General features: G+C 34.2%; 1 protein-coding gene across 1 annotated transcript in view; it reads right to left on the bottom strand.

The window, feature by feature from the left end:
• The window catches only part of LOC144439887 (protein amalgam-like), a 47037-nt gene extending 34033 nt beyond the window's left edge, over nucleotides 1–13004 (bottom strand). Inside the window, exon 1 of the mRNA XM_078129118.1 lies at nucleotides 12860–13004. Within this exon, the coding sequence (XP_077985244.1) occupies nucleotides 12860–12905 (46 nt within the window). The 5' untranslated portion in view covers nucleotides 12906–13004. The remainder of the gene's footprint in view (nucleotides 1–12859) is intronic.
• Between the last annotated feature and the right edge of the window lie 1626 nt (nucleotides 13005–14630).

The raw sequence follows: 14630 nt of genomic DNA, 5'->3' as shown, positions 1-14630 counted from the left end.
GCTTTAATCCTATGTACCTATAAATAAAAGGCAGCAATGGATTGGCGTATGCTCCCCAGGGAGTTGAGGAAGTATAAAGGGCCATTAATTGTGCCACTATAGATCTGTGCCAGGGGTAATAACTAATTTAAAAAAAAGCTCTTTGAGTGAGAAAGCAACATTATGAAGAGAAATTTAATCAACATCAAAGGGGAACACCATTCCAGGAAATAAAGGCATTTTATTATGCTTTCTGGAGCATCATAGTTTTACATCACATATTTTTTTTTAAAATTAATTTAAGCTTTAGTACAGAAGAGTGGAAAACATATAATACACAAAATATAAAAGAATGAAAAAAGAAAGAAAACATACCTCTCTGTCACACAAATCCAGTAAAATAGGTATGAAAAAGATTACATTTGTACATGAATTTATGTATTTTTCATTTATGTGCTTTACGTCAAATATGATTTCAGAGATAGTCAGAGCAAATTGAAGTTGTCCCTCATGAAAGTCAGCAGGAATATAATACAATAATCAACAATGAATATTCATGACCTTTTCACTGGAGGTAAAAGGCACTAAGGAGTCATGAATATTCATGACCTTCTCAGTGGAGGCAATATGCACTTAGTAGTCATGAATATTCATGACCTTTTCACTGGAGGTAAAAGGCACTAAGGAGTCATGAATATTCATGACCTTCTCAGTGGAGGCAATATGCACTTAGTAGTCATGAATATTCATGACCTTTTCACTGGAGGTAAAAGGCACTAAGGAGTCATGAATATTCATGACCTTCTCAGTGGAGGCAATATGCACTTAGTAGTCATGAATATTCATGACCTTTTCACTGGAGGTAAAAGGCACTAAGGAGTCATGAATATTCATGACCTTCTCAGTGGAGGCAATATGCACTTAGTAGTCATGAATATTCATGACCTTTTCACTGGAGGTAAAAGGCACTAAGGAGTCATGAATATTCATGACCTTCTCAGTGGAGGCAATATGCACTTAGTAGTCATGAATATTCATGACCTTTTCAAGGGAGGAGGAAATAGGCATAATCATTGACAAATTGAAGGCAACAGTCATTGTTTTTCACCAATTAAATTTAACTTCTTCTTCTAAACTTCACTTTTACTGATGAATCTATGAGTCTATATCAATCAATCTATGCCTTAGCAAGTATGATAAAGTAAACAAAAATAATATACAGAAATTATGCGAATACAATCCTTTGGCAGAGAGTTGGAGGACTGTTTACTGTCAAAAGAAATTTTCCATGACATAAATATCTGCAGAAATTTACTTCAGTCATACCATAAATCCTCTACTACAGAAATAAGAACACAGTACAAATTACAAATCTGTTTCCTATCCTGGCAACAGATTAGTAAGGCCACAACTGTTTTCATTCAATATAAACATTAAACATGCTGCCCAGATCATTATTTATCTATGGACAATGTACAAAGATAACCACATCACCTCTTATCAGTCAAGCACACAACTTTGACAGGAAATTCATCACACTTCTGTCTCTCACTTTGTCTGGTTTAAATTAGAAATTACTTCCTGACATATTTAGTTTACTGGATATTATTCTATGTTTTCAATTTAAAGTGGCCATATGGATGAGAATTTGGTATTTATTTTGGATTTTTATTTGATAAAATAGTTTCACTATGTTTTTCTACCTGAAAAAATAATGTGAAATAACATATACCAAGTCCATGTTCACAACTCAATAAACTGCAAAACATCAAACAATGTGTAAAATGTTTGTTATTGTACGTACAATAACAAACTTTTTACGCTTTTTGCATCTTTTTGCAATGTATTGAGTTCTGAACATGGACTTGATATATGTTATTTCACATTATTTTTTCAAATATTAAAACATAGTGAAGCTGTTTTATCAAATAAAAATCCAAAATAAATACCAAATTCTCATCCATATGGCCACTTTAAGAAAAAAGAAATTGCACAAGACACTTATCTGTCAGTGAAGCACAAGAACAAACAGAAGAAATTGGATGTGATAAGACATGTCTTCTTGTGTTTTGTTGAAAGATAAAAGTGTCTTAAAATAAAGAAGATAAATGGAAAGATATATATTACTATATATATATTCCAGTCACTTTTATCTATCAGTGAAGCACAAGAACAAAAGATGAAATTGCATGTGATAAGACATTCTTCTTGCATTTCGCTGAAAGATAAAAGTGTCTTTAAATACGGAAGATAAAAGAAGAGATACGCAATAATGACTTTCTATATAATTTCCATTCATTTGCAGACACTTTTGTCTGTCAGCACAGCACTAGAAGCAATGTCTTACATTTTATAAATAACGTGATGTGTAAGTACCAATGCAGCATACTCGGGTGTTTGTGCACAGGCATTCTCTGTGAGTGTACTTTCATGACCACAATGCATGACAGTGAAGTAGAAACATCACAAGTAATACCAAAGTACTCTGAATTGCATGGGTACTGATCCAGGCAATCCGACTGGTATATATGTAATGATATTGCATAAACTTCTGTCTTTTGATCATTCTTTTATCTCAGCAAAAGAAATTTACCATAATGTAATTTAACATATATCTCAAAATATTAAGTATTATTTATGCTGCTATTCTTGAGATGCAGGCTCCGATGCAAGCAAAATTACTGGTATACATATAAAATAATGTCATGAATACTATACAGTATGTATTTAATCCATTCTTACAGTGACCATATGGATGAGGACTGGGTAATTATGTTGGACTTGGCATATGTTGTTTCACAATAATTTTTCAAGTAGGAACTGAGGAAGGCATCATAAAATTGTTTTATAAATTAAAAGTCTAAAATAAATACCCAATCCTCATCCATATGGCTGCTTTAAGATACTTAAATTTCTCTTTCCGCAAAAACACAAAATTTACTACAACGTCATAACAACTCACAATATGGAGTATATCACTCATGAGTTCCGGTACAAGTGTAATCGCTGGTGTATACATATTGAATATTCTGTCCATTCTTCAGGCACTTTCTCTTTCAGCAAAAAAAAAGTAATTTACTACTTGTCATAACACCTCACAATATTGAGTAAATCTTTCAACCATTCTTGGGTCGCTCCTTAAAAATTGTCACAATTAATTTGGAGAACTAAAGATTGAGGAGATATACAAAGTGAAAGTAAACTAAAAAGTTAAAAGTCTTCATAATAAGTCACAAATACAATATGCCATTACAGTTATAATACAAACATACTGTCAAAGTCTATACCCCCTACTGCTAATCTATAAATGTAGATCTCTACTCATATGACATTTGGTTTGAAGTCAAAGCTATAGAGTTTCTTGGGAAAGTAGTAAGTTGTGCGATGTACTTTTAGAGTGGTTTGGAGCCAAAACTATAGAGTTTCTCAGGAAAGTAGTAAGTTGTGTGATGTACTTTTAGAGTAGTTTGGAGCCAAAAATATTGAGTTTCTTGGTAAAGTAGTGACTGGTGTTAATATGTACTTTAGTGTGGTTTGGAGCCAAAACTATTGAGTTTCTTGGGAAGTAGTAAGGTGTGCGATGTACTTTAGAGTGGTTTGGCGCCAAAACTGTAAGAGTTTCTTGGAAAGTAGGAAGTTGTGCAATGTACTTTTAGAGTGGTTTGGCGCCAAAACTGTAAGAGTTTCTGGGAAAGTAGTGACTGGTGTTATGTACTTTAGAAGCTAGGGTTTGGAACCAAAACATAAAGTTTCTTCCCAGATTACAAAGTGGTGTAGGGTACTTTAGAATGGTTTGGAGCCAAAACTATAAGAGTTTCTTGGTAAAGTAGTAATTGGTGTTGTGTACTTTAGGTGCAAATAAGAAAATATTGGCCGATATTTTCCAGGACTGAGTCAGATCAAGATAAAATGGTATACTCGGACTTGAATATTGCGTAATAATGCCATATGTGCTGCAAAGGCCTCAGTTTAGGATTAAATTTTAGGTGTGAAAACCCCATGACATACCATTATTATACAAGACAGCCCAATTATGCATACTGTATGACCTTGAAGGTCAAGGTCAAGGTCAATTTATATATTCTAAGATATAATGAACAAATGGTGGTTATTTATGACCGGAAATGGCAGCCATATATTTGACAAAATTGCAAAACAATTAACTTATGTGCCAAATAGTACCTCACCCTTGTGCAGGCATGGTATGGGAGAGAAACAGCTGCAGGCTGACTGATAGACAGACGCCATTCCTTGCACTCTTCTCTGGGAATAATGTCAAACGGGGGTATTACATATGAAATGAAATGACTACAAATATTCATCAGTTGGGATATCAAATGAATTACAGAGGTTTATAATACACAGTAAATAAGTTTAAATTTAACATAATGGGCTTTTGATTTTTTTTTTTTACAGATAATGATAATAATGATGATAATAAAGTGAAGTTATAATGTGCCTGTTATCCACAGAGCCCTAGGCACTAACAATTAATACCCCTTGCATGGATCAATAGTGCCACAACATCCCTTTATACTTCCTCAACTCCTAGGGGAGCATACAATCAACCGCAGCCTATGCAAGCCCATAGGACTAAAGCATTCATATTGCAACCTCTATCCTATCCTGTCCCCCAATATACAGCTGGGCTGACTTAGGAACAAACTTGCTTGACCAAGGACTTTAGCTGTTCAGAAACAGATGGCTTGAACCTGGAACCTGCAGATTCAAAGCTGATCATTCTAACTATTTGCCCATCATGACTCCACATCAGCAGATGATTCCAAGCATAACAAGATATCTGATAATTAGTTTAATAAATTGTCAATTTTAAGTGAGACAGACTTAAATAAATTAAGCTTCAATGTACTAATCAACCGCTAACAACTTCTTGACTATAGTATAACTACAAAACAGATGAATGTGACAATGACCTTGAAAAGCAATAAGACAATCTCTATGTATATACTTGAAATATGAGAACAAAACATTGGTCAGATAACTCTGATATTTAAGACGTGCTAGTCTAAGCCTTGACAAATATACCTAGCCTTGACAAATTGAAATTGCATTTGCGGGCCGTATCTAATGGCATGATTCTCCATCACTAAACTATTGTCAACCTTGTACTGGCCTTGGCTGACATAGATTTAATCCATGTATGATGCATGGTAATAAATGAAATGCAACTGTTTCATGTGTTTACTAACCCAGCCACATATTTAAATCATTTCATGTGAAGTTAGGAAGGCAGGCAGGGTCATGGATAAAGGCCAACCGTTTCAAACCCAGGCTGAGGTTCTCACATCAGTGTTAAATTATCAGTTATAAAAAATATATGGATTAGATGCATTCTTTTATTCTGAACTCAATTTTCTATAACTCTGTCAGACTTGCCTTCACACCTAGATTTAATCCTAGTTAAAAGTAGGCCTTTAAGGTTTGGGCTTGGATATTCTGTCATAACCGCTGATGAAACATTCCAGGGTGTGTCTAATGACTTAATGTGTTCCTCATAAGTACATTTTATTACCTCATAACAATGTTGTGCAGGGAAATTCTAGTCCTTCCTCATTATTAGCAAAGTTCAAAACAATTGCAGAACTATCCTCAGTCTGGATGCCAACTGTGGTTTCTAACCATGTGAGTGAAGGTATAAATCGTTATAGGAAATAGACCAGAATTGTCCTTGCAATGCTGACATTCAGTCCAGTGGAAAACTAAGCTTCTGGGCACTTTAGTGTTCCTAAATTTTTGTTCAATAAATGATACTTCCAAAAGTGATTGAATGCATGTATGAGCTGTAGTTCGAGCAGGAGGCAAAATCAGTTTGGGTGTCCAAAATGTGCAGGGTCAAAAGCTTTGAATATATAACACCCCCTGTAGTAGGTGATAATCAATACATGCCAGTCCTCAAATTTTAATCGAGCTAATGTTATCAGGTTTATGGTTTATTGTTTGTTAAAATTTCAATGATGATCTAATGTAATAGATTTCCCAGTAGTCACATTCATCATCAAAATTATACATAGAAGTACAGGAAAAATGACAACTTCTTTTTAACAGAGCTGGTACAGCGAAATGCTTTACGGATCATCTCTGAAAGACAGTACAGTAATATGTTATAAACTTAACAAGGAAGTAACAATTCTTTATGACAAGAATTAACCCTTTAATGACTTGGTTTCTGTAATTACACCAGATATATAGGGTGTCAGACTGCAAAGTATTAAAAAGTTGTTACAATTTCAATGACAAGTTAATCTAACTATTTTCCAATAGTATTTAGCAAGGGTCATCTCCACAATTCTAAAAGTACAAAAAACAACAATTTCTTAATAACAGAATACAATAAAATGCTTTACAGGTCTTCTTTGTAAATTGTATGTAACAGTACAGCAAAATAGCAGAAAGATGACTGTCACAATGTACAACTATTGTTATAAACTCAGACAACAAGCTGTATGATCTCATGACAAGAATAATAGAGACAAGAACAACACACTGATTAGATTTATCTTTATAGGGTTCTATGACCACTGTTAAAAAAATGCAGATGCATGCATGCGTCATTCGTTCAACGAGTGATATGATTCCTCATTGTCAATTAACCATGGCAAAAAATTCCAGGGTCATTTTTAATTCACTTATTTCCAAGCCTCTACTGTCACCCTTACATTTTTTTGGTGTCTGAGCAAAGCCATAATTCAATATTTTATTTCTGAACTCTGACAAAAATGTGAGCCTTTCAATTTTAGGAATAGTATTTCATGGAAAAACTTCAGACACTTTAATATCCGTTTCCACCAACTTCTTATTTCTCCATGCCTCTATAATTCTTAGTAAAGTTGCTGTTCATATTCTCCAAGCACTTTTCTCATCTTCTGTTCAATAAACAATTTTTTGGGTGTCTCCATTTAAAAATAAAGAAAATCAGTGTTTCTATCATTTAATCAACTTTAATACTCATATTTGGCTAAAGTCACATTTTTATGTGTTTTTATCACCTAAGCTGTTAAAAAAATTAACACCAATCTCCTTTTCACCTCACATGCTTTGGGGTGCCTTTGTTTCTTAAGTGTTTGAATTAGCCACCCAATTTACGCTTCTCACATTTTTGGATGTGTCTCAGTTTCTCAGTAAAGTTAATGTTTTTGATATTCAATATCTTGCTTCCTGAAGTTGGACTTGATGTACCACCCAGGAGCACTTTTCCTGCTGATAATTGTACAACTCTCAATTGGTAAGCAGAACAGGACTATTTTTGTCACATTAAATTCTCAATAACGTACTATTTTGGATTCATAATGATTATTTCATTATTACAGTGAATTTTTCTCTGTGGTGAAATATGAATGTATGATATTGATCTGAAGGAGATTTAAAAAAGTTGGATGCAAAAAACTTTTATAACCATGCATGATTACTCATTTACTGCAGAACATGTTATATGACCTTCACTCTGACTGTTATTATGGAATCTGTGCAATATTCATTTAAATATTATTCACCATAACGTTCTCCCCAGGGACATTTAGGCATGTCAAACAACATACTTGTAATGTAGGAAAACAAACCCCAATTTGCATAACAAAATATCATATTCATATGCAAATTTAGGGATGCTTATGTAAATACCTGAGAAGGATCTTATATTCACCAATTCACCAATAAGTGTAATGGCAATTTGGGATGATTTCATTTCTATTTTGAGAACTGTAGAATAAGGGATGATGAGTTCAACTTGGTTTTTGTGTGGTGCCGAGGACATGTAGTGTTCATGTATTTTAGTCATTTACAATTGCAATAACTCTCCAGCAGAGTTACAGTCTGAGTTCAAGGTTTCCATGATCAATTTCAGTTACACCAAGTATTTCGAAGTAATCTTATGATCAAACCTAGTCTAGTTCCTATACAGTATTGTTACAACTTATACCTTCACTCACTGTGGTTAAAACCACAGGTTTGTCATCTAGACTAGATCAAACCACCATTGGGCATGTTGTAATGGTTTACTTCTCAAGCAATGATATTTTTCACCATTTCAGGCTGACCATTTAAACAAATAAATTTCCCTTTCAGGAGTTTCCAGGAGTATGGTAACGATATATTTTTCTCGAATTTTATTGGCTTACGTTTAAAATTTCTGGACTTTTGAGAATTTCCAAGGCATTAGGTCCCTGTATTCTATAATTTCTTGATAGAAACTTTGGTGGGTGACCTCAATTGTTGAGAAAAGAATTTTTTTTAAATTCACACGTGCACTGCCTTGTCTCAAGTTATCTGTTAGGACCTATCATATACAATCTGGTCAGCTTCATCATTGATATTTCATGACAATGTTTCATGTGACCACTGTACCATTTATGAAAACACAAATGCCATCTTATCATAGATATATTTGGTAAACTTTCCTGGTGAAATTTCAGAACACTGTCACAATTGAAGAAATTGTGTATGACGAAGTGACCTATGGTCACAATTAGACAGGACAGCGTAGTGATCGAACTATCACCGAGAAAGTTGAGCAAATTGTATATGATGTATGGTGTCAATTGTTCTGAAATTTCACCAGGAAAGTTTACCAAATATATCTATGATAAGATGGCATTTGTGTTTTCATTGTCACATTTCAATTGACACCATACATCATATACAATTTGCTCAACTTTCTTGGTGATAGTTCGATCACTACGCTGTCCTGTCTAATTGTGACCATAGGTCACTTCGTCATACACAATTTCTTCAATTCTTAGTGTGAACTTCACCACCAATGCCCCACTTCAAATGAACTATAAAAGACCAATCATAGACAATGTTGTCAACTTTCCTTGTGAAACACTACCTCGTCTGAAAAGCCATGGAATCAATCCCAGGTTTTCAATCTAATTCAGTGGAGCCATAAGGTTTGCATAGGGTTATTCCTTTGTTCTGGACCAGTTTTTACATATAACTCTTCCAGACAATTGTTTTTCACATCAAAATCTTAAACCTAATCTGAACTGAGACTTTAAGCGACCAATGGCTGAATCATAGCCAACCTGGTGAACTTTCCCATTGATATTCATCACTGTCCCTATAGCCAAGTGACCCATTAAAGGCCGTATCACAGTCAACCTGGTCAACTTTCCCATTGATATTCATCACTGTCCCTAGCCTAGTGACCTATTAAATGCTGTATCATGGCCAATCTGGTCAAATTTCCCATTGATATTCAATACTGTCCCTCTAGACAAGTGACCCATTAAAGGCTATATCATGGCCAATCTGGTCAATTTTCTCAGTGAAATTTCACAAACACTAACTGTCCCTACTCAAGTGACCTGAGGCTGTATCATACCAAACATGGCACAATCTGGTATATGACCTTGCTTGCTAAGCTGGGACAAGTCTCTTTAATAACACACTGACAGCATGGAAGTAATTTGTCAAAGGTTCCCTTGGGATGTTTTCACCATGGGAGACTTGCATGTTTTCTTGCTAAAAAACAACATCATGTCCTATATTATAGCACTGTCCCTTAGATTTGTGGATGTGTATATACCTCACCTCTTAACTTATAGAGCTGGCTAGCCATTTGATATGTTAACATGTATAAACTTTTAATACACACATCCCTCAGGGTCTAAGGCTACAAATCTAGCTTTGGACACACACAAAGAACTATGTTTCTGAGTACAAATTTATATGTTTTTGAAAAACTTCTTCCACCAAGTACACAAGTTAACTCTGGTGTTTTGATAAATGGTACAGCAACACTCTGTTTTCATGAAAATTTTGATAAATAGGTTTACAAACTCAATCCCAAATTGATCCCACAAGACAACCAATTATACACCTAAATGGTTTTACAATGGAAACATTTACTATAGAACAGGTCTATAAAACAATTTTGTAACATCGTAACAATTATACTAATTAAGAAGTAACATTGTATATAACTTGTGGTTAAATTGTTACAGTTGCTTAGAACAGTCTATAAACAATCTCATTTTGATACTTTGTAGCAACTTTACCATTTACCCTCTACATTGTATATAATTTGTGGTTAAGTTGTAGCAATTTGGTTTAGACCATAAAGAAAGATGTTTTCCTTGGCAGTTACACCACCAGCTAAAACATCACAGTTTTACCATTGCATTCAACACCTCACTTGTTTATCTGTTTCTTTAAATTAAAATCTGAAATACACTTCCAACATACCATACAATCCATGCACACAGCCAATGTCTTCATACAAATTCTACAATCAGAAATATCCACATAACTTTTGCACAAAACATATAATTCCTGATTTTCAGAGTTTATGGAGTATTTGTATTTTTAAGTCAACAAGCATAAAATTTCATAATACAGCAAGTGACAGGTAAGCATTTACAAGCAGAACTTGTTACAAAAAGGGAAAGTAAACATTGAATTGGATTAATAACACTTGGCACAGCATGTTGGTTCAGGGGTGTTTACTACATGCCATCATTTGATAAGAACAGTTTTTATGGCCTCTTTACATAATAGTTCACATTCACAGACAAATATCAAGTTCTCCTGGCATTTCATGTACACATATTAAATGAGGCCATAGTATGTATTGTACAAATTCTACATTCAGAAACATTCCAACATGTACTTTGAACATGCTGTTCAAAGTGTTATTAATGAAATTCGGTTGTTTACTTTCTCTGTTTGTAATAAGTTCTGCTTGTAAATGCTTGCCTGTTACCAGTTGTATCATTCAAGTATAGTTGGTTGGTTGGTTGGATTATACCACTCTAGGTTGAGTTATATTTCTCTAATCATTTTATGGACAATAAATCCTCTTTTGATAAACATAACTGACATGTTTCTGACATGCCTTACATTCCCATCACATCTTAATCTCATAAATAGATATTTTCTTAGAATCTTACACTGTAAAGTTTATTCACTTCAAAGTTAATTATGCAACTATCTTACCTATGGTTGACAAGAATCTAGTAATTTCAATATTTTTGGTTCCATTTGTATTACCAGTTTTGTATATATTCTCCCTCTGACCTGCATATGGCTCTGAGTATTACATTTTTTCTTCAAATTTTCATATAATACTAGACAAGTATTTTATGAAGCATTATTCGAAAACAATTATTTCAATAAATGAATCAAGATAGTACACAGGATGCAAGGGATAATGCTTCCTTTAAATGTGTGCAATCCAATTTGGCCATCAATGAAAATACTTCTTACAAGTATAATTCATTGCTTTGTCCCTTTCTGGTGTCCCTTCATCCAGAAAATTGTATTTTAATCAAAATACTTTTGATGTAGCTGAGAGGAAACCATGTGATTTTAGTGCTGAAACAGGAATTGACCACTAGTATTTTATTTTGGTATCATTTTCATTTGTTTTATTTTCATATCATTTTCATTTGTTTTATTTTCATATCATTTTCAATTTTTTATTTTCATATCCTGTTTTGGGGTTATTTTCTCACACTGCATAAAAAGTATTGGTTCTGTACAGCTGCAATAATTGTTACTTTAATTTTGAGTTTAATTTTGTTTTTGAACTTTCTTTTTGTTCCAGAGTTTAAAACTAACACCCAACCAGTACCCTGGAACAAACGAAAGCTCACCTGAAAACAACCCCCCAGCCCCATAAAAATAAGCTACAAACAATAACATAATGTACTTGTATTTCCTTATGAAGCACACAATATTTGTTCTATCTACTTGACATATCTAAATATTTCATATAGATTTCAAATTAAAATAAGTACAAAATGAATCTATGCAGAGTGGGGAACAATTTACCACTATGATAATGAACATTTCCCTTCTACACAGTAATAAAATAATAGCAGGCCACTGACCAAATATACAAACCAGGGATACTCATTACTTAGAAATCGGTAGTACAGTGTACCAAAGAATGAAACGTGAGCTCAGGGAGACATCAGAATATGGACATCTGAGATAAATTCTTGACATAGATAAACAATTTTGACAGCTGTTTTTCCCATGGAGGTAGTCTGATATACTTGTTTAGTTTGAATTTATGTATAATAAGTGCATGATCAAGAAGTTTAACGAAGACGCGTCCCCGATATCAATTCAATCTCCTCGTTGCGGGGTGCTCACTGCTGGACGCGTGTTCCGTGAGCATTGTTTAAAAAGTTGTGTGCATTTTTAGATGGGGCGTTAAAACTTGCACTTTTAGTATACAACAACTGAAGTTTTGTAGCTGAATCGAAACCAAGAAAGCTTTCTCTGTAATTCACGATGTAACAATATATTGCTAAACTATTTTTTCAATATCTCATCCTTTCAAGTTTACTTGTATGTATGCGCACGTACGATTATTATTCGAGCTGTTACTGATTACAAGTTCGGTTTACCACATACAACAACACCGACGCAACGGGCAGAGCAATGGGGTATTTTTGAAACGATGAAAAAAAAGTATCGCGCATGCGGGAACGACTGGCAGGACAGATATCCCCGTTGCTTGTAATTATAATACAATCAATCGCTTTACTAGCTGGAGGCCTTTTTCGTGCTAAAATGTATTTACGAAATTTGAGTTGCTGGGTTCATTGAGATCACGCCCGACATGCAGTCTTACCATCTCCAGTCTGGCCGAGAATGTATGGATGAAAGTGATGCCTGTCATCCAAGGAAAAAAAGTCAGAGAGTGAAAAAAGTGACTCTTTTGTAAGGATGAGAAATTGCTTCCATCTTTCATCGTAAATTCTGGTAAGGTGCTTCGATGAATTTTTAAATTCGTTTCAAATGATGTCCGTGAGAATTGACAATCAAGTGAGGACGTTCGGGGCTCGTCGTCAACAACACTGTCCTGGTGCAAATATACTCTGAAAGTTACTTAAAAAAATGTACTACTTACCGAAACTTATACACTGAAGGACGAGGAATGCTAATACAAATTTCATGGTTGATATTTGGTCACGCTTTAGTGGTGTGTACCGAATTTTTCCAACTTTTTAGTTCAAAGTTATCCTCTTCGCGGTTACAATCGTGTACCTCCTTCTGCCGTCGTCTGCACAGTAAACCACAATACTCCCGTAAATCTCGTTTATTCTCGAGTGATACTGCGATATCTCAAGAGGCTGCGAACCACAGACGCATGTGTGCTGTGATTATGCTACGGGATAAACCATTTGATTTAGAGGGGTGGAGGATTTGGACCCAACAACAATTTTTTTTTCGGCCACCACAACAGCATTTTTTTTCAAGAACAGCTACAAAGTAATTTGCCAAGTAGGGGTACAGCAAATATGTTAAAGGCAAATGTTTCTGTCTTGTTTTATAATGTGCTTAGGACTTCAATTTTGGATAGTGCATAGCATGTTAATAAAACAACGTACGAAAGAACAACCGGACTACATATAATTAATCTTGTAATCATATAATTAAACTTGTATTTACTACTCTTGGACTGTTCGTTATCTTACCTTTTTTTATTCCATCTGTTTTCCACTTTTCAAAATAGCAGCATGCTGATTCAGTTTGTGTATTTTGTAAACTTAAAGACTTTGGTGCAACCTGGAACTAATATGTGCGATCTATGGTGCTACATCGACATGATCAAGTTACGCCACAAAATGAGAGCGGACGCAGTGAAAGACGCCCTCACGCGACCAAACTGTGAAATGCACTATTCATAAATTCGACGTGCTCCAACAGTTACACAAATATATGTTCCTACGTTTATGCTATTATTAAAACATTTCATTTTTCATAGATTGTATACACTTCTACATCATCTGCCAATTAAAGGAATATCAAATTTTGAAATATATGAACTCTAAATATATAGTGTACAATAATCTCTTCAATCAAAAAATATTTACTTGAGACAAGTACTATAAATTATTAATTTGATATTGAATTTGGTAGAATATATTTATTCAAAGGACTTTAGAGCTCAATACACATGACACTGATATTTGAAGCTGTTGATAAGCATGGAACTAAGGGCATGGGGGGTGTCAGATAATACTAAGGCCAAAAAAAATATATATATCTGGTTGTGGTCGCGTTGATCCTTTTTTTTTCCCGATAATTTTTGCTTTCCCATTCTTTATTTATTCCTGATATTAGGAGAACAAGCAGCTGAAATCTACCCTACATGCCAAGACTGCTTAAATACAAAGCCTAAACTGCTTTGAAGGAAAAGGAAGTTTTTCAAGAGATAAATATGATAGAACAGAGTATGTAAAGTGTCAAAAAAATGTGTATTTACTTATTTGAAAAAAAAAAAAAAAAAAAAAAAAAAAAAAAATTAGGGGAAAAAAGAAGAAAGTTTACCCTGACCAGAACCAGATATTTTTTTTTTTGGCCTAATAGTACATAGTGTTGTTTAATACATAAAATGTTGATTAAATGTGTTTTAACCAGTTCGTTTACAAATCAGTTTCTGTATGTGTAATAACTTTTAACACATTTCATTTCAACAGAATTAGGTGATATACCGGTAATACATTGTTCTGGCATGGTTTTCATCATTTACACACACACACAGGACAGTCATTTTCCAACCAGAGTGACAATACAAAATTCACATACACGTACACTATACACTGACGACAATAAACAGACACAGGTAGCACATACACACAGACAGACAGACACACACACACACACACACATAGGAC

The sequence above is a fragment of the Glandiceps talaboti genome, chromosome 9, assembly GCF_964340395.1.
Source record: "Glandiceps talaboti chromosome 9, keGlaTala1.1, whole genome shotgun sequence".
Lineage (NCBI taxonomy): Eukaryota > Metazoa > Hemichordata > Enteropneusta > Spengelidae > Glandiceps > Glandiceps talaboti.
Note: the sequence above shows the minus strand (reverse complement) of the source record. Positions and strands in the feature narration are given on the sequence as shown.